The 21,530-nt window shown below is 43.9% G+C and overlaps 1 protein-coding gene across 3 annotated transcripts in view; it reads left to right on the top strand.

Annotated features, from left to right (window-relative positions):
* The window catches only part of SPATA13 (spermatogenesis associated 13), a 143,396-nt gene that overhangs the window by 84,379 nt on the left and 37,487 nt on the right, over positions 1-21,530 (top strand). The window contains exons 1-3 of one of the 3 annotated variants that reach the window (XM_019651444.1): positions 289-381; positions 3,968-4,333; positions 6,076-6,220. In XM_019651444.1, the coding sequence (XP_019506989.1) occupies positions 316-381; positions 3,968-4,333; positions 6,076-6,220 (577 nt within the window). In that variant the 5' untranslated portion in view covers positions 289-315. Of the gene's footprint in view, positions 1-288; positions 382-3,967; positions 4,334-6,075; positions 6,221-21,530 lie in introns of those variants that run through there. The other 2 variants (XM_019651441.1, XM_019651443.1) reach the window with 2 other exon arrangements.

Genomic DNA, 21,530 nt, shown 5'->3' with positions numbered 1-21,530 from the left:
TATCTTGGTGTTTTACTTCTGTAAACTAAAGAAAGGAATCTTGTGCAGGAAGAAAATAATGTAGGACCGCTGACTAGGGAAACTACTTCAAAAACTAGACTGAGAAACAAGAGATAAAAGGGCAGCCACTCACTGCAAAGTCTGTTTACAAAGGTTTATGACTTGGGTGTGAATTGGCCATTCAGGCTTGGTGAGCCCAGGACCCAACTGACGCTGGGGCTGCTGGCCTGTGACTAGAAGCCCTCCAGGCAGAGAGCTCTGGCCACGCAGACCCCTGATTGGAGTGTTTTAAAGGCAAGAAAAACATCTCAGAGCATGGTTATGGTCAACTGCTTGATCTTCCAGTGCATCTGTGGGCCGCTGCCTACAGCGGAGTCCGAGGTAGGTTCTGGCTTGTTGGAGTGTCGTTTGTTTTGGTGCTGGGTGTTTGTGGTTCCAGGTATAATCACCCTCAAACTACTTCCCCGGAATGAACATGGGTCATATTTCAGACGTAGGTAATCCTTGCTCAAAGGAGATTTAGTCTTGGAATATGCATCAGAGTTCAGATTTGTTCTATAAGGAATGTAAGTCATTCTGGCTGAGGCTCACTGTTTGAATGTGAGCTTAAAGCTGAGGGGTTTTATGTCCTGCCCTCCCTCCCTCCTTCCCTCCCGCCCTCCCTCTCTGTGCTTTTGCTAGTTGTAAAATGGACATTTCAATTTTATATATTATTCTGTTAACTAATTTTTGCAATTCCTAGAACATTTGGTACCACTTGGAGGGGGTGTTTCTCCTTTTATTGCTTCAGTGGGGCTGTGTAAATACTTGCAGTAGAATTACAGTGGTTCTGCCCGATGCTCCCCTGTGTGGGACAGGCTGACACTGAGTCCTGATGTGTTAAGGGAACCAAGCTGGCGCCCGTCTCTGCCCTCTGTTCCCTGCTGTCAGCACACCTGCCTTTACCTGCCTCCATCACTTAATGTTGTAAAGATTTTTTAAGGTGTCAGATGGGCACTTATTAGGGAGACCACTTCATGGACGGTGTAGATGCCTGACCATTGCACTGTATACCTGAAGCTGAAGCTGAATAATACTGAATGTCAACTATAATTTTATATATATATATATATATATATATATATATATATATATATATATAGTCACAGGATGTGGAGTACAGCATAGGGAATAGAGTCAATGGAATTGTAACAGCTATGTATGATATGTCAGAGGGGTAGTAGATTGGGGGGAGGCGGTTATCACTTTGTGAGGGATGTAAATGTCTGTTACATTGTTTTGTACATCTGAAACTAAAAGCAAAACAAAACAAAACAAAACAAAAAAACATTTTCCTGGAGTGTGTTTTGGTCTCAGGATTTGTTAACTGAACAGCTAAGACAGCTTCTTGTTTTCCTAAACGCAGTTCCTTACTTTCTTTTCTGCATCAGTGAGGAAAAGCCGGCTGCCTGTTGTGTAAGTGGAAACAAAACCACATGTAGATTTGTGATCAGACTCCTCACTGCCTGTAGTTTTGTTGTACCTGTTTCTCTAGCACATTGTTTCTGAACCTTTTTATCACAGATTGATAATATAAACCGGTTTAGTCTCATGATGTGCTTAAGTTATCTGTGCCATTTGACTTCAGAATTTAGTTACACTATCCATAATAACATGTTTTTCATATGTAATGCAAAAAATAATAACTTTTCCATGATTTCTCTTATATTTTCCCAGAGAGGAAAAACTTTTCCTCCATTCTCTTAATTTACCACTTGGAGGTGTGAGAATTAAACTTGGCAAAAGACAGATTTGCAAGAGAAAAGACAGATTTTTATTCCTGTAGGCAAGTGGGAGCTCACAGAAAAATGCGACTCCAGGAAGTGGTTAGCATTGGGGGCTTATCTACCATCTTAATAAAGGAGAAGGGCGTTTATGGGAAACAAGTGACTTTTAGGAAAGATAAATGCGCCTGTAAGGAACAGATGGAGATATGACGGTGTGTGAGCATGTCTGCTTAAGTGAGGGCTTCTCCTGGGGAGTGCGAAGAGTCCGTCTTCCCTGGTTGGAAGAAAAATTCCATCCCGGGAGAGGGGATTCATGACACCTGCGTTCTGGGAGGCTCTGCTTTTAGGCAGATGAGGGAGTTCAGAAAAAAGCCTATTCTTAAAGACCTTCAGTACAAAATAGTTTTGATGCCACAGTGGTGTATTGTGGACCCTTTCAGTGGTGCCTTGAAATAAAGATAGCATTCCAGGCAGCAAGAGTCAGTAGATAGCAAGGTCCCTGATGATTGCTGGAACCCATGTTCTTTTGAGCAGGGGTGACTTGGTCTAGTGGGAAATTTTCATGGGAACAGAAATTATGAGACCCACATTTCAGTGTCTCTGTTGAAGCTATTTGGCTGTGTGGCCCTCAGCAAGTCACTTCACTTCTGTAGGTCTCAGTTTTCCTAATTTGAAAAATGATGGGGGTGGAGTAGTGTATCTATAAATCCCTTCGTACTTCTTTGCTTTTCCCCAAGTATTTCATAGTATGTGATTGTAGGGAATTGGAAATTAGGGGACATGCATTTCAGGCCTCAGTTGCCATTGATTGGCAAGAGGTGGGACTTCGTGGACTAATGCTCATGGGTAGGCCTGGTGTGATCACCAGGGGCTGCCACCTCTGCTCTGCCCTGGTGGCCTGGTCTGTCTGCTTTGCAGTCACATGACTTTTCTGGTTAATCTAGTTCTCTCCCTGTGCCCAGTTCTGTTTTTATTTTTATTTTATTTTTAACTAATGTATAAGGATGGAAAAACTGAAAGCACCCCAGCTCGCAGGCATGTGACTGGTGCCTGCTGCAGACTTTGGCTAGCCAGCCCCTTTCTCTGCTCCCTCCCATGGAGTGCTGAGATAGCCCTCCTCAGAGAGGAGATTTTGAGGTATCTGCTGAGATAGAGGTTGTCTCCAGGCAGGACTGAATCAGGGAGTGCTAATTCTATGGCAGTGCTTTTTTAAGAGCAATAATTAACTATGACCGATAAGGGCTATCTTACTTACCATTGTTGCATTTCATCCTCACAGTTACAGAACCAAATCCACAGAAGTTAAAACTTACCTGAGGTTACAAAGCTAGTTAGGGGCCCAGCCTGACTCACACAGAAGTCTGCTTATTTTCAAACCTGGAGGAGAGGGGAGCGATTTCTAGTACATTGCATTGCCTCTGACAAGTTACTTAAAACAGTAGAAAGTATTGCCTAAATTTGGATTATAGACTCTTGAGCTGTGGATTGTCTAGTCTGAAATCTGAGATCCTAAAAGGTTAGTTGTGATTTGTCCAAGCTCACACAGCTATTGGGTTGTCAGAAAAGTCGAGGTATTTTTTCTATGTTTTTCGTTGCAAAAATGCGTCATGACTTTTCTGACAACCCAATAGTTAGCAGCCTGATCTAGTTCCTTGCATCCTAGTTAAGGGCTTTCCCCTCCTCCCCATCAGACTTAAGTTGAATCAGGGAGTGTCAGGCCCTAACAACTCAGACTTAATCTTCTTAAAGCACCTTTTATTTCTAAAAGTATTGAAAGACAATACCTTAGAGTAGCAATGGGCAGCATTACACATTCATTCTACTACTGGCAGCCTTGCATTTCCCCCACGCTATTGTTATGTATGATTTGGGTGATACCCCTACCTTAGTTAAAACTTCTTTTTATTAACTGCCAATGGTGCTGATTTTTAAAAAGCTTTTATCAGAGCTCATCATTGGTCACCAAATGTCACTATTTAAATTACAGTTTTAATTCAACTTCCAGTTAAAAATAGATTTGTTTATTTTAATTCACACTTCAGTTATGTCTATTAAACAAATAACTTTTAAAATAAGTAAGTAAATCAAGAAAGCTATGCCGCAGGGCCAGCCCAGGAAGGTGAGAGGGAGTGTATAGCTTGTTCTTTTTAAAAATAACTTCCTGGGTATTGGAGCTCACCTAATTGTTCACATTTGAAAAGGTTGTTACTGAGGAATCCTGGAGGCGGGGCTCATCCCAGGAGGAAGAAAGAACAGATGCTCAGAGGGTCCCCAGGAGGAGATGGGGCTCTGGGAGAAGGTCAAGGCCTCGACCACTCTCGGACTATGGCCAGCTGGCCAGCCGAAGTTTGTCAATTCCTGAAGACTCAGTTGCTGTGGACCCCCAGAAGGAGGACATTGTGGACAGTGCCCACCAGCCAAGCGCGGCCTCCATGAACCCTGCAGACCGGAACGCTGCCCTGGGCTGCCCCAAAGGAGGCCTGAGAAAACGTCCCATCTCTGTGATAGGTGGGGTCAGCTTCTATGGGAACAGCCAGACAGAAGAAATCGAGAACCTTCTAACCCAAGTAAGATCTGGTGTGCTCCCGCCAAAGCCAGCAGAGCCCTTGGCTTCCTGGCTCTTGTCCCCCCTGCAAACCAAACAGGACACAGCTTTCCTTTCTTCTCTTCTGACTCAAGGATGGTGTCATCTGCTTACCACTTTTCTTCCTGACTTTGCAAACATGCTTGGATTAAAACTAACCTTCTGATATTTGGATGCCTTTTACTAATGTTCTGTCTTTGCTGGTATCTTGAATAATACGTGTAACTAGTTTACTGTTTGTTCTGAATCACCTGAGGTTTGAATAAGGGGAAGGTAGCAGTGCATACTTAGTGAGCTGCCTGAAAGAAGACATTCTTGAAAGAGAAAGTGTAATCCATTGTTAAAAAGTAAAGATAAGAAAATAAAGAAGAAATTGATTTTTTTTTTTTTAGGATATGAGGAAATAATTTTTTCCACCATTTTAGTTTTTTTTGCGTTTGAGTTGTAGCTTTGCAACTCCTTTGACAATGCATTGAAATCTTAATATCATTCCATTAGTATAATGTCATAATTCAACCAGTATTTATCAGTTACCCAAAGAGCTCTTTGAGGGCACAAAACATTTCAATAAAGGAGCAGGTTCTCTTATTTGGCCAGAGGAATACCCCAGCCATGGTTGAGGGTTCATAGAACAGTATAGTAAGTGCCCAATTTCATTTGTTAAACTTGCTAGCTGATAGCATAAATAACCCATAAAGTTCTCTTAACAGGGAAGTTCCGTAATGATAGTGGATTTTATGTTTACATTCCACCTGGACAGCCCAGCACAATACCTTGCTTATAGCAAGCACTCAAAACCTTCTTGCTCAATTGAATTAAGTTGAATTCTTAAGGTTAAAAACAACCTGAACTGAAAAATACCACAAACTTTTTGTTGTGTTAAGATGCTCTACATGCTAGGAAATAATGCTGAACTAAAGCAAGCTGTAATCTGTTTTAACTCAAAACAGTATAGGGCAGATCTAAAGCACTTAGAAGTTATTTCACTTCAGAGCATCAAGAAAGAGCGTGCTGAGATAACTCTGCACTGCAAGCTCATTTTTGGTACTGGGTGGAAAAACATTAAGAAACCCTAAGGAAAGCATGAGCCAGCTTGGCCTTGGGTTCAGCTAGAGGGACGGTTGATATGAAAAATCAACAGGGCATAGAGATGATTCTAGAGATCGGGGTGAATTTGTGGAAAAGCAACTCTTCTTTTAATCAAAGCTCAATTGTCGCATTAGTTTAGGTAAGCAAGAATTGTATTCCACAAATACTTATCTGGTGTGTGGGTGTGGGCGAGTGGGAGTAGCCAGCCACTCTCCATCACCCTAGCCATGCTCTTTGGCACTATCTTTGTCTCTTTTGGAGGCGGCTGCTGGGAACACATCTTCTTGACCTTGTGACCCCTGCATCTCTGTGAGAAAGCCACCACTTCCTAAATTTGCTTTTCCTCCTCTTAGCTAACGCTTTGCTTTTACTGAGTTACCTATTGCTGACAGAGAAGATGAAATGTGAGGCTGCGAGGCAGTGGGTTGCTACTGATTTTTTTAAATGTCAGAATAATTCATTGCAGTTGAGCCTCAGTGCAGCCTGAAGTTCCTGACATGATGTGGAGACACCATTTCACATCTGAGTGGCTGCGAGGTGAGAACACAGAGCTCCTTGCAGCTGTGCGTGTGAGGAGCTTGCAAGGAGCTGCCACTTCCTGGCATCGTCTCACAGCCTCTTGCTTTCCTTTTGTAGCCAGCAGCCAGGCCGCCTGTGCCAGCTCACCAGGTGCCGCCCTACAAAGCAGTTTCTGCCCGATTCCGGCCGTTCACGTTTTCCCAGAGCACCCCGATTGGACTGGACCGCGTGGGTCGCCGGCGCCAGATGAGAACATCCAACAGTGAGTCTCACCCCGCCCCACCTCCAACCCGAATGGGGTCTTTCCTTCAGAAACTGCTGCGGAACCCACTTTGACTGTTTCCAGTGAAACCCAGGTGCCCGGGTTGACTGCCTACCTTTCCCCCTGTCTTAGCCTGGGCGTCGTTTGCGTGGGGGTGTGGAAGGCCAGTCGCAGGCTGTCCTGCAGGTGGGGGTACTTCGGCACCTGTCTGGGGAGGCTGCTCTGTGGGTGCTCTGTCACCACAGTGACCCCAGGCTCGAGGGGTTTGTTCCTCTGGTGGTGTCTGTGTACCTGAGTGCCCACAGGTAGAGGTCCCACCAAGAAGGGCGTCCCCAGGAGCCACCTTGACCTTTTTTAAGCTCTTCCTGGGTGTTTGAGATTCCCCAATACTGTTTGAACACCAAAGAAAAGTTATCTACTATAGTAGTTAACGTGCTGTCCTTGCTCTTACCCACTTGTTGATTTGAAATAATACCACATGTTTTGGGAATGATGCTTACATTCCTAAAAAAGAAAATCTTCCCCTGCACTTACATTCATGTCCATGCCAATCAGCTGGGTGGAGAACAGGCTGGCCTGGTGTGCACTGGCCGAGAATAAGAGTCGACATTCAGGGAGCACTTACCGTGCGACAGACACCACCCTGTGTGCTCTGAGGCTCTCTCTCATTTGATCTCCTTACCTCCATGCCACGGTGGATACTATTATTTCCCTCCTTTTACAAATAAAAAGGCCCAGATATAAAGAGGTCAACTGCCCTTAGTCACTCACCCAGGAAGTGGCACAAATGGGATTTGACCCTACAGTGGAATAGAGTTTCCAGTGCCCAGGCCCATGTTTTAACCACTGAACTCTGCTGAAATGCAGCAGACTGGTAATGAGTATAGCTTCACTTGCTGTTACCGTCTTACTTTTAAGAACAGATGCGGTGTGGTGCGCATGAGTGGTGAGCTGGGTGGTAGGAGGCCTCGGCCCTGGTTCCAGCACTGCCACTAACTCGCTGTGTGGGCAAGTCCTCCGCATGATGGTAGTGACTGAAGATGAGATTTAAATATGTTGTTCATGAGACTTGTAAGAGGCCGAGGGTATCACTTGGAGAACACTTACATTTCAGGGAGAGGACGAGGGAAAACCAGGATGGGTTGGAGAAAGGGAAAGAGAGCAAGGAGGTGTGGACTCACTGACAAGGGAGGCATTCTGAAGACTGGATGATGACTGGTGGCCAGAAATAGTGATAAGGTCACTGATGCATTCTAACAAAAATTGTTGAGGAAGATGCCCTGGGAGGGCCAAAGTGGTGAATTGGTGAATCGTGAAGAAATGGAACTGCCCTTAATTATGTTGGCATGGTTTCTAACTCATGTCACATATATTAAGAGGAACCAGCAGAGCCAAAAAGCGAAGAGAAATTAGATGACAGCTCATGCATGGGTCAGGAAATTGGCAAACATCTTGGACATCCCAGATGTCCGAGAGAGAGCCTGTTCCTAGGAAACGTGCCTGTGACTCCTCCAGTCAATTGATACCAAGCAGGCGGGACACCTTGGAACATTATTCCCCTTGCCTACAGTCACTAGGCTGTGTCCCTTTGTCCTCAGCGTCCCCTTACTTCTCAGGCTCCTTAACCCTCACTCTCAGCAGCTTCCCCTCCCCTGTCACTTCCTCAGGCCGGGCTTGCATACACACTAGTCCGAGTTACTGTTCATGTTCAACTCTTACTTTGCTGTTTCCTCACAAGTTTTCCCTATCGTCATTGGAATAAAGTCCCAGTTCCTTAAAAGAGTTTACAGGTTTTTCTGCCACCAGTCTCACACTCCATCTGCTTCTCTCACTTCTCTTGCCCGAGCTTACCATTCATGTTCCCGTCATCCACTCCAGGCTCTCACACCCGCTTTGATCTAGTTTCTGTTGCCTGCCTTCCTTCCCTTTACCGTTTGTCTGTGTTCTTTCATTCAGAATTCAAAACTCATTCTCTGCACACCGTGGTGACAAAGTAAATTCCTTGTCCTCCTATGCAAAGCAGTTTAGCCACAGGTCTTGTTCATTCTCTCTGATCCAGTCATCAACTTCCAGTCATGTATTTGAGAAAGTTATCCAAAAGGAGAAAAAAGCTGCATGTACAAAGTGTTCTTCACGACGTTCTTTGTGACAGCACAGGAGTTGAGCAATGTCAGTGTCCAGCTCTAGCAAACTGTCGCGTCGGAGTGTTTTATCAACAACTACTTCAGCATAATTGGGAAAACCATGTAACAGCATGCTATAATTTTAAAGTGAGAAAAAGAATAGGAAATAAAATCATATCTATGTTATATTAGTTTCCTAGGGCTGCCACACAAACTGAGTGGCTTAAGCAACAGAAATTTATTGTCTCTGTTCTGGAGGCTGGAAGTCCAAGATGAAAGTGTTGGCAGCATTGGTTCCTTCTGGGGACAGCACGGGGAAACTGCCAGCGTCTGTGCAAAAATGAAAATAGTGTGGTGAGGGTGGTAGGAATGTAGATGATGGCTCCTTCAACCGTATACACATAGCTTATTTCTGTGCTTTCTATAGCAGTGTTTTGTTTGGTTTTGATTTTAGTGATCTTTGTTGAGGCAACGAAAACTAATCGACCAGCTTAAGCAAAAAGAGAATTTATTGGAAGGATGTCAGGTGTTCCCAGAATTGATAGAATGGCTGGGGAGCCAGTCTAGGAAATGATGGCAGTCAGAGTTGTCTCTGGGAACCAAGGAACCACAGGGAACCAGCCAAGGGAGGCAGGGAGCAGGCAGACTGGCCATAGTGCCACCCCTGGACTGAACGTAGGCCAGCCAACCCTTCTGCCCTTCGGTCAGACAAGAGTCAGAGTCCCAGGATAAGGGATTCAGTTCTCAAAGTTTCGTGATGTGTCTGCCAGCTGGTGGCACAGCTATAGGGAGAAAGATGGGGTGCCTCCAGGAACCCCTTGCATTCTGTATTAGGAGGCAGGCGCAAGGAGTCCCTGTCCACTAAAGCGGAACACAGTGGAGCGGAGGTTGTTCCTCCAAAGGAAATCCAACTGGTGTTAGAAATAGAAAGAGATGCTGGACAGGTCCTCCGTTTGTTCATTCCAACATTCAGTAACTACTGAGTGTGTACCATGTGCCAGGTGACAGCAGTGAATAGAACAAAGTTCCTTAAATCACTTACATTCTAGTGAGGGGGTAATACATTAACTAGTAACTGTATAACATGTTAGGTAGTACTATAAAGAAACATAAAACAGGGTAGAGAGTATTCACTTTTAAAAGAATGTTATTCTAACATGATGCACCTATTCCATGTATAATTAAAAACACTCTCACTCCTCTCAAGGGAGACAACACAAAACCTCAGGAATAACTGCAGACATTGCCAAGTCTGGTCCCCGAGTAATATCCGTTCTTCTCCATTTCCTTTGCAATGCCTTTTCAATTCTTATACCCAGAGGTAAATTTAAGCAACACACCCTTAGCATAATGGAAAGAGGCTGGGGATAGAAGGAAATAGAAAATAAATAAGTTGTCTGCAGACATGCAAGGTACAAAGGGAAATGTCTCTCTCCTGCCTCGGGTTGCAAGGCCATATGTGCCATTTTTGACTTGGCTCAGTGAGTTCCCACCACACGCTCCCCTGGCCTCTGCCTGGCACTTTCCCTGGTAGTTCTTTGGCCGCTGAGGTGGTCCAAACCTTTACTTGGTAGGTTTCTTTTTTTCTTTTTTCTTTTTAAAAAGATTTTACTCGGGGGCCGGTCAAGTGGCATGTTGGTTAAGAGTTGGCTTGGGACGCCAGCTCTGAGGAGCAGGGCCTCAGTTCAGATCCCACGTGAGGACCAGTGACGCTCGCCCTCTACAGCTAAGATGCTGAACAACAGCTCGACCTGGAGCTGGGCTGCCGCGAGTCGCCAGCAAAGACGTAGGCTGCAGCCCCTGCTGCAGTGGGCTGCCATAAGCTACCATGTACGGCTGGCAGCTGGTGTGAGTGGCCGTCCAGAGGCCGGCTACTGATCTGTCTCACCCGGGAAGAGCGCAATGATAATACCAACATGGGCCAGTGAAGTGACGTCCTCCACAACTAGACAGAAAAAAAAAAAAGGACAGCAACTTGTCTGTTCCCCTTCCCCTATTCTCCAATGCTGTTCCCCTCCCCCAACTCCCAAATAAAATTTGGCCCATGTTGGTATTATCATTGCGCTCTTCCCGGGTGAGGCAGTCGTTCGCTGGCCACTGGACGGAGGCTCTTGGCAGCTCATGCAGCTGCTGGCAGCTTATGGGAGCCCATTGCAGCTCCACTGCAGTCTACACCATCGCCAGCAACTCACAGCAGCCCAGCTCCAGGTCGAGCTGTTGTTCACCTTCTTAGCTGTAGAGGGCGCAGCTTCACTGGCCCTCATGTGGGATCCGAACCTGGGCCCTGCTCCTCAGAGCTGGCGTCCCAAGCCAACTCTTAACCAACGCACCACTCGGCCGGCCCTACTCCGTAGATTTCTGAGCTGTTAGTGGCCCTGCTTGCCTAGAGGTGCCATAGCCTCCTTTATTCCCCTCCCCTAGTTATTCAAAAATCAGTTGATCTACAAACGTGTGGGGCACCAGCTATGAGCCAGGCACTACTTTTACTGTTTGGAATCCAGCAGAGAATAAAGCATCACAAAAAGTTGACATTCTGGCATTTAAACAGATTCAGTAAGTCAATCAATAGGATTATCAGGCACTAATGATTTCTCGGGGGGGGGGGGGGGGGTGAAACATGGGTCATGTGGAGAACGGGAATGGTAGAGGGTGTTCTAATGTCTCTAAGGAGGTGATAGTGGAGTGGAGACTTGGCAGATGATCAGGAGGCAAAGGTCCGAGGGAGGAGAGGCCCCAGTGGAAGGAACATCAGATACCTGAAGATAGTCAGGAGCTTCATGTGTCTGAGGGTCAGCGATATCGCCAGCATGAGTAGGGCTCGGGAAATAAAGGCAGGAGACAGGGACACTGCAGTCAGGAGGTCAGCTAGGGCTAGGCAGAAAGGGCATTTCAGGCCCCGAGAAAGAGTTGGGGTTATTCTAAATGAAACAGGAAACCATTGCCAGCAGGGGAATGATATACTTTGATTTAAGCTTTAGAGAGGAAGAACAGTTTGGGGAGAAAAGGCAGAAGAAGGGAGACTGATTTGAAAGTTATTGCCTTAGTCCAGTTGAGAAATGGTGGTGGAAGAAAACATCTGTGTCTTCTTTGGATGCTCATTTTCTTAGCACACGAGGAGACTACAGTGGCCAGCCTTGGGTCTAATTCAGTGAGGCCAGAGCTGTGCTTTCCAGTGGAAGTGCTTCTCTCTTGGGGGAATAAGTTCAGTTTTGACAGAGCAGAGTTACTGCATGGGAAGAAAATATTTTGCAAATGTATCATTAAGCCGTCATAAGAAGCAAACCCTGTGTTTACCCTTTGTTTCTGGATTCATACAAGGTCTGACAATTAAGTTTGCAAACTGCCACTGTGCACTTACATTGGCAGCACTGTACAAACAGCTCACTAAGGTTTCATAACCTTGGTATATCAGTGTCTCACAGCTGTGTTCATGTCAACTTGAGGCAGTGTCTTGCTGAGTGGCATTCATTATTGTTGTTGCATGTTTTTGTGTGCTGTATCAAGAATATCTGAGCTTGACTCAGAGCAACAAACCAACATTACATTTCTTGTTAAACTTATCAAGAGTGGAAGTGAAATCAGGGACATGTTATTCCGAATTTATGGGGATAATGCCATGGAGAAAACAGCAGTGTACAAATGGATTAAATGTTTTTCTGAGGGGAGAGAACTCATCACTGATGAAGAGAGTTCAGGGTGGCCAGTACCAAGCAGAACTGATGAAAACATTGCAAAAATTCATCAACTTGTGCGTCAGAATCGTTGGCTAACTATTAGAAGCATAGCAGACCAAGTAAACATTGATAGAAGAACAGGAAAATCTTAACTGAAAATCTTGACATGAGAAAGATGTGTGCAAAAATGGTTCCAAAGGAGCTCACCGATGAACAAAAGCAAAGGAGAGTCAAAGTTTGCCAAGACCTTTTGGAGAGGCAAGACAATGTTTTGGGCCGTGTCATCACTGGTGATGAAACATGGGTGTACCAATACGACCCTGAAACAAAGTGTCAAAGTGCACAATGGAAGTGAGCCAATTCTCCACCATCCAGAAAAGTTTCTTCAGTCCAAATCAAGAGTCAAAATGATGTTGCTAACTTTTTTTGATATCAGAAGGATTACTCATTATGAATTTGTACCAACTGGATAGTTAACCAAGTTTACTATTTGGAAGTGCTGAAGAGGCTGCGTGAGAAAGTTAGATGACCTGAACTTTTCGCCAACAATTCATGGCTCTTGCATCACAACAATATACCAGCTTACATGCACTGCCTGTGAGTGCGTTTTTAGCCAGTAAACAAATCACCGTATTGGAACACCCTCCGTACTCACCTGATCTGGCCCCCAGTGACTTCTCTCTTTACCTGAAGAGAAAGGAAATATTGAAAGGAGATATTTTTATGACATTCAGGACATCAAGGGTAATATGAAAATAGCTCTGATGGCCATTCCAGAAAGAGTTCCAGAACTGCTTTGAAGGATGGACTAGGCGCTGGCGTCAGTTCATAGCTTCCTAAGGGGAGTACTTTGAAGGTGACCATAGTGATATTCAGCAATGAGGTATGTAGCACTTTTTCTAGGATGAGTTCACGAACTTAATTGTTAGAACTTGTATGTTCTGGCTACAGGTGAACATCACCATATCAGTCAGTGATTGAAAACACTCACCCCAGCCAGGACAGCACTGCAACTTCAAGACATGTTCCAGGCTGCTTCCATAACTTGGTTTTCATCACACCATTATTCAGTTTAGTATGAATCTGTGCTTCTCGATGATGTATGTAAGAAAGCTGACAACCCTCGCAGGCACTGGCGTGTCACCACACTTCTCTCACTGGGGATTCCTTAGGCAGAAGTGGTACAGAGTGAGGTGCCGTGACAGTGTGTGATGCCTTCAGCAAGATGCCAGCAGAGGTCTGGCAGGTAAGAGACACAAATCCAAATCTAGAATAAATGCCTTTTCCAGTAAGGACAAATCATCAACCCTTCCATTATGAAAAGGGTCCATTGTAATCAACTTTCCACAAGTAGCTCTCTGGTTCCTTGAAGGAACCCTATCATTAACTTTGTTGAGGGGGACACCCTGTGTTATTTAACCCAGGCTTGGCATCCATTCCTGCCACCATGGCCATTTTTTTCTTAACCCACTGAGTAAGCATCAAGATGACTAGGAACAAAGATCGACATGTAGAGTGGGACATAATGTCCACACAGTTATTAAAAAGTCTCTTTTGCAATAGGATTCACATGGGACCCAACTGGGCATTCACACAGGACAGACGTTTTCTCATGCTGTGAGTGTATTCTGATATATCTAATCATATTCCTTCCCCAAACCAGTCCATTCCCCATTTTGTTCTTTCCAAATTCCTACAAACCATTCGCTCCTCACTGTGAATCCACACAAGCTAAATCTGCACTGAGGCCATCTCTCCTTTTGGGTAGAAAGAACTAGGAAGAGTATTGCTTAGATTTTACTACTGGAGGGATTTTCCTTTCCTGGGGGCACAGTTACCAGGTAAAGGGTGGAAGACTCCCCTGGGGGAAGGCTAGAAGAAGAGTTGTAATAGTGGGGTCCCACCCCAAGAACACTGACTTACTAATGGGAGCTGATGGAGGGCCCTTGATTCTCCATCACGGTGGTTCAGGTCAGACTTCCGCTCATCAGATTTTAAGATTTCCTACCACACAATCAAGTAATACTTTAGTGGAGTTACTCATCAGTTTTATTCCTAGGGACCCTCTGATAAGTTAAACACAGCCCAAGATCATGTGGGTCAGGCCATTCCAATGACCAAGTTGGACCTGCTGCCTAACACAGAAACTGTTCTGCTGTGACAGATGTCCCACCTCCGTGGAGGTCCTGGACTTCGTTGCAACAGAGCATCTCTTGCTGGTCTTGCTGGCTTTCCTCAAGAGATTAGCATACAGTGTCTATAAATGTTGCCACCACTGCCATCATCCAGCCTGGGTACAGACCCGGGGGGTGGCGAGTACACGATAGACCAGCTCCAGCATTTGTGTCTCTCAGTCTTTGCCAAGAGCTGGCCCCTCGGCTGCCTTAAAAGTGACTGGTACTGGGTCCAGGTTTACATCCCACCAAAGTGCTAGAATGACACCCAGCTTCATAAGCTCATGCATCAAATGTGAAGTCTCTGGTAGATGTCACCCAAATGAATAAATTTGGTTTAATCTAAATTATGTTTGGTCGGGCCAGCCGAGTGGCACGTTGGTTAAGAGCTGGCTTGGGACGCCAGAGGGCCCCGGTTCGGATCCCACATATGAGGGCCAGTGACACTGCCCTCTACAGCTAAGATGCTGAACAACAATTCGACCTGGAGCTGGGCTGCTGTGAGTTGCCGGCGTTGGCAGGTGGGTTGCCATGGGCTACCCTGTGTAGCCAGCAGCTGCTGTGAGTGGCTGTCCAGAAGCCGGTGACTGATCTGCCTCGCCTGGGAAGAACATAATGATGGTGCCAACTTGGGCCAGTGAAGCAACGTCCTCCACAACTAGACTGAAGAACAAAAAGACAGCAACTGTTCCCCTTCCCCTAATTCCCCAATAAAAAAATCTTTAATAAATAAATAAATAAATAATGTTTGGTAAATGTAATGTGTGACCCTTGTGTGGATTCTTATACCAACATACCAGCTGTAAAAAGATCATTTTGAGACAAGTGGGGAAATTTTCACATGGATTGAGTATTCAGTAAAGGAATTATTGTTAATTTTGTTAGTTGGGATAATGATAGTGTAGTTATTTTTTGGTCCTTATTTGTTATAGGTGCATACTAAAATATTTTTGTATGAAATGTGAGATTTGCTTTAAAATACTCCAAGAAAGTTGTTGGGAAATAGTTGGAGAAGAATTGGTAAAATATTAGTAATCGTGGATTCATTGTATAATTTCTCTCCTGTTTGTTTGAAATTTTCTGTAACAGAGCTTTTCAAAATATTGAAAGTATGTTTCCTCCTTCCTGGTCAAATGCTCTCAAAATCTCCAAATCAAGAAAAGAAATTCCATAACTAAACTTTTCTCAAAATGTAGAAATTTGAATATAGCAATTATTATTATTTTTTTTAAAATGAAGACCTCCTTCTTTTAGGTGAAAGTGAGCTGTCCCTTCTCAGAACTTTGCAGCACTGCGCTGTGATCTTTTTTGGCTCACGTCATTTGTCTCTTGCTTTATTTGGGGTATTTTAGTCTTATCTCCTAAGTAGCCCATATGGACTGTGAAGAGAGATCACATGGAGTGTTCTTCGGTAATGGCTATCAACTGCATGGGTGTGGTATTGAAATAACAGAATCCAGATCATGAATCACAGTGGCACTGTGATAATTGCTTTTATCAAGTTCATGGATTGGCAGGCTGCCAGCACACAGAAATTCTATTGCGTTATTAGTGATGAGTGCCCTGGGTCTTAGCATGTGTGTCTACACTATGCTAACTCTCTCTTATGGAATTGTCTTTGCTGCCTTTTGTTTTATTCTTTAATGAAGCTTTTCTCTCACATCCAAGGAAGCATATTCCATCACAACCTACCTGTGCTCCTAATTTTCCCAAACATCGGGTTCCTGCCATACTGACTCCCTCAGCTAGTCTATTTTGATCAGAAGTCTAATTTAATCGCTTTTCAAAATTCTTATTTTCAGGTCTACTCATTCTTCTCTTTCTACTCATCCCACCCAGGGTTCAGATTAGTTTGCTCGTGATATATACCAAGTGGTTACCTGCCCTATCTCCCAGAAAGGAGACCATCCAGTTTCCTTGGCCTTACTCTTCAAGAATCTTATGGATCACAAGTAAAATACTAAAGTGTGACACTGAAGTCAGTAGATTAGGGTATGCTGTTTAAAAGTATATTTATTTGTTACATTTTAAAAAGCCTTTTAGTTAACCAATAAGTACTATATTTGAGTATTTTATAATTATCCCAGATAACAGAGGAGAGACAACAATATTAGATACAATACTAGCTAAATATGAAAAAGAGAGAAAATGATATTCTGAGGAGACACAGACATGACAAGTTGACCTGATTAGACTTTTTGTGGCTTTTAAAAATATTTCTAAATTACTCAAATTGTTGCTTGATTTGGTTTTTAAAATTTTTATATTTTATTTCTTATGACTGTAGTCACTTTTGCAAGCTAGAAAGGAGAATCAAATTAATCAGATTAACTATTGACTTGGGCCAGAGTTGCTCAGTTTTCAGCAGAATGATGCAATAATTTAAGTTGCTAGCAATGGGTTTGTAACACTCTCAGTCATAACCACCTATCCACAGTTTTCCTTAGAAAACAACCAAAAAAATATAGATAAGGGACATCTTGAACTCCTAAGGGCAGAATGACCCAAATGATATGCTGGCCAGCCTATCTGGGAGGCCTCTCAGAGCTGGCCAGTGATTGGCGGAGGGAGGAACTATTTTGAAAACCTATTGTGAGGTTTTAAAAAGTCCTGGTTCTGCTGTCAATAAGAAAACAAGTAAAGCATATTACAGACCACTCTCAAATTGATCATTTGTTTTACCAGGGTCTGTCCCTTAGAATACAGTTAGAGAGAGGTGTGCAGGCTATGATACCTTACAAATTTCCAAAATAAATTACTTAGTGATAAGAAATCCAACATAATGCAATTTTCCTTTTGCCCCAAGAACAAACTGGAGGACTATTTTAGAGAAACACTTAATTCTGAAAAGGGTGATGATAACAGTGTCTACCACTGGAAAACTCTCTGCTTCCCAGACAGTTAATACTGCTGTTCTTCCACTATGCATATCCATCCAGGCCAGGAAATGGAAGCTGGAGCATATCCCAGGTAGGGTGTAGCTCAATTAATAACAGCCTTTGGGGTGGACCTGTTGGCCACTATAGCCTGGCCATAATTTTGATAAGCATCAGCACAGTGTCTTAAAGCTTATCCAGGCCTGTCTGTGACCTCTCTTCCACGCTGACCTGGGGGCTGGTCCTCGCAGGAGCGGCCCCGGGAGGCTTGGGCTGCTAGCGGGCTACGCGCCTGGTGAACCCACAGGAGCCCTTCTTGCTGAACCAATGATGCGAAAGGCCCCAGCAGAAATGTCGAGGTTGACAGCCTCTTGGGGGACCTTAAGAGGACCCTTCTTATACCGAGGCCTGCGCAGTTGCCATCTGTGCCCGGCGGGGCCAGTCCCAGGAGGCGAGCCGCCTGGAGTGAGGTGGCCTCCGTCCATGTGGCCATGCAAGCAGGCACTGTCCCCACAACTCCACCCGGGCAACAGCCGCCGTCCCCCCCATGGCACACAGACCATCTGGTAAATGCTTCCTATACAGATTAAGGTTGGTTTATCTAAAGGGAAAAAATGTCTTCCAAGACACTGTCTTTAAAAAAGCCCAGTAGTTTCAAAGTACAGTTATCACTCAGGAGTGACACTCTTTCCATGTCTGTAACTCCCGTTTCTTCAATTTGATGGCATACTGAAATGTATTTGCTCAAAAATGGAAACGATTCCCTTATGTATGCATTTATTTACTTTTCCCCAGAGCTAGTATTGGTTATAAAGGCAAGTTTATTCAACTTTGTTATGAAGTCAGTATACCTATGATACAGGACATTAGGCCATAAACAGTGCTACTTCAGGAAACATCCAAGGTGCTCTGAAACCTCTCTGAGTTGGGCTTTTAATATGCTCTGAGCTTACGAGATACCTCATTTCTATTTCTCCATTTAACAAATGTGATCTATAAGTGTGCCCTGTTCTTAGTGAGACATAGCGAACTTCCAGTATGGTGTACAGACGTGTAAAGCCATTGTGACAGTGAAGGAGTGAAGTGAAAGTGGAGAGCATGCACATCAGATCTGGGGAGCCCCAAGCGTTCCTGGGGAAAATGACCTCACGGTTGAGACTTGAAGCATGAATGGGAGTTAGATTCAGTTTGCTGGTAGGAGAGGGTGTATTCCAGGCTGAGGGAACAGCGTATGCAAAGGGTGGAAGCCCCAGAAAGGAGAGCACTTTTGAGAAACCAAGGGTAGGGCAGCCCAACAGAAGTTGTCTTAACCCATCCCCGGGCTCATCAGATGAGAGCTGTCCCCCAGGCGCAGACTGAGGCCACAGCATGCTGAGTAGGCTGCTCGCTGGCTGCTGCTCTCGTCGGTTGAATCCCAGTCCTCTACTGACCAGCTCTGTGAGCTTGGGCAACTCACTTAACCTCAAAGTCTTAATGTCCTCTTCTGCAACAGAAGATAGTCACGTTATCTACCCCACAGATGTGTGAGAATGACAAGGTACACAGTAAACACGCAGTAAATGTTAGCTGCCAATATTACAAAGAACTAAAGGGAAGTATTAATTACCCAGGACTACAGTCTTCAAAATATCATGCGTCTCATACTAAGTTCCAGAAATTGGATTTTAAAAAGAAAAGAAAGAATATTAAAATCAGAGGAAGGAGAGCAAGAGATCTAAACATCTAATAAGGAACCACCAAGTGCCTGTACTGTGTACGTCTTACTGGTCGTACAGACAAGGAATCCCAGGCTTAAAGATATTCAGTAATTTTTCCTCACTCAGCTAAGCAAGATTTAAGTCATGGGTAGTGGAGCTGACATTCCAATCAGGTCAGACTGACTTGAAAGCCAAGATTGCTTCCCAGTCACTCATTATAGACGAGGTACTGTGCTTTTCCATCACAAAACACAAAATCATTTATGTGCAGAAAGGATACCTGCTTGGCAGTTTTAAGACTACCTGTTCCTGAAACTAATACGTTATATGTCAATTATATCTCAATTTTACAAAGGTCACACCTTAATGATTGCCTTTTATTAAAACAAAGAAAAAAGTAAAATTCTTCCAGTACCCATTTTCTTGTTATGTGTGAAACATGTTCAGTCCTGAAGATCTAAAGACAAATAAATAGATAAATACAGAAAGCAGGTGAAATACATTCTAGGCCGTGAAGGTGAAAATGCCCCACGTGCTCACAGAAGACAGGAAAAGCAGCTGTCTTGAAGTTAAGACGCCACCGTATCTTTTAAAGAGCTATTTTATATTTGCTTCTGAATTTATCGAAAAGTTCTAGTCAGTGCCCAGGAACAGTGTCTTTTCTGGGACCATTTTTGGAAGGGTTGGGGCATGGAGAAGGTGTGAGTGTTGGGAGGGCTCATATAAGTCCCTGAGAACAAGTTTCTCATCATTTTGTGTGTTCACGTTTATGTAACCACGGGCTGAAAAACAATAACTTGGAAGATACAGAGAGGCACTTTTCCATCCTCTGTCTTCAAGTGTATCTGGGGTGGTTCTCACTCAGTAGGTGCTTGTAAGCAAGCTGGGCTCTGTTTCCCTTGTGCTCTGTGAGTGGATCCTCTCTGCCATGCTGAGAAACCTGGCTGCTGAGTGATGTTTCAATAAAACACAAATGGCTCCTACCTTCCCCGTGAGCTGGCAGCACGCTGAAACTGTGACAGTTGTACATCGATATGTGCTAAAAAATGTTAAGTGTTATATTTTCTTATATTTCTCTGGAATATAGTATCACTGTGACTTGTAGATTAATAACATTTGTCTTTAATACATTTAGGGGGAAAGGGATTGCTCTGGATACACTATTATTTACGCTAATGGACAAGGGAGCATTGGGCTAAATAACCGCTAACAAATGTAGTCAATTCCTGTTAAGAACCCCCCCCATTCCAGCCCCATATCTGCGGTGGGAGACAGCATGTGAGTGTACATAGAACCATTACTTTGTACCGTTTGATTCTCCATTTAGGGAAGTCATAGCTCTTACGGGAATTTGGACTGTGGCTCAGTCCAGCCCAGGGTAAGGGGTTCCTTGGTTCTTGGCCGATGTGGTATCCATCCTTGAGCACATTTTCTAAAACGGACACTAGTGCAGTGCCAAAGCACCACTCTCTCTTCTGGGACTCCCTGCTATCTGATAGCTCTTGTCCTGTAGCCCTTGCTAATGAGGCTGTATCCGAAGCTAGTGGGGACATCAAGTTCCCAGGCTAAGGACATCCCTCTACCAGGCACAGAGGCTTACTGTTTTGGTGAAGGAGCAGCTGGGAAATTTTGGTTGATGATCAGATAACCAATACTGGTAATTTTTCTACACAAAATCATGAAGCGGTGATATGAGAAAATCCGTACCATACTGATGTACTTAAGATAAGAAAATACTAGAAATTTGGAGCTAAATGGAACCTTAACAACCACCTAGTCCATCTCAAGAAGCAGTCCTGAAGAGATAAAATGTGACCATTGGCTTGCTAACTTACCTCCCCAACAGTTTTAGGACATTTCTTTTCTGTATGTATGTATGTATGTAAATATACTTATATGAGCCTTAGGGCCAGTTTGCTGAAAAGAACTTTAATTACCATGTCTATAGAATAGAAATGATCATAACATTATATGTGTTTTCAATTTTTATTTTGTCCTCTCTGATTTCCAAATACTTCATATGAATATATAATTTGGATTCCTCCACTCTCCTATGGGACTGATCCCTTTGTTTATTATTTCTATATGTTGCTAGTCATCAGTGTTTGAGACTTCCCAGTCCTGACCATGTAGGGTAGTGGTATCTTATCCAAGGAGAGCAGATTAATGTGTGTGTTAGAGGGGATGGAGTTTAAGACCCCTTTCAACCATGCTTAAGGTTTTTGTTGCAGTTTTCTTATTGTTCTGGTAAATATAGACTCAAATCACTAAAAAAAAATTTTAAGGCTAAAAGTCAAACCTTCTTGTACCGTTTTCCAAAAATAACCTTAGAAGGGTTGTTGGGTCAATGTCCTTTGAGAAGATGCCTCATTTAAATATGGTTTTTGTTTGTTTGTTTACTTTTCCCCATCTTTTTATCTTTATTTTGTTTTGAGTGTGCAGTAAAGTAAGTTTATTTAGTGAATGCTTTTGGTTTAAGATCCTGAAATTCCATGGGTCTTGCTCTAGTGCCCTGACCCCCATCTCTGGATTTAGAAAGCATCCTTGGGAGGCAGAAGCTATCCTCTACCAGCTGCCAGGGAAAAGTGAAAGTGAGCAAAAAGGCCGTTAAGATGATACTAAGGAAATGTGGCAAAGCGATATTTTTTTTTTGAAAACTTTCAATTTTAACAAAAAAGAAAGGAAGGGAGGGAGGGAGGGAGGGAGGGAGGGGAGAAGGAAGGAAGGAAGGAAGGAAGGAAGGAAGGAAGGAAGGAAGGAAGGAAG

The sequence above is a fragment of the Hipposideros armiger genome, unplaced genomic scaffold, assembly GCF_001890085.2.
Source record: "Hipposideros armiger isolate ML-2016 unplaced genomic scaffold, ASM189008v1 scaffold_160, whole genome shotgun sequence".
NCBI lineage: Eukaryota > Metazoa > Chordata > Mammalia > Chiroptera > Hipposideridae > Hipposideros > Hipposideros armiger.
This window is presented reverse-complemented; position numbering and strand designations above follow the sequence as displayed.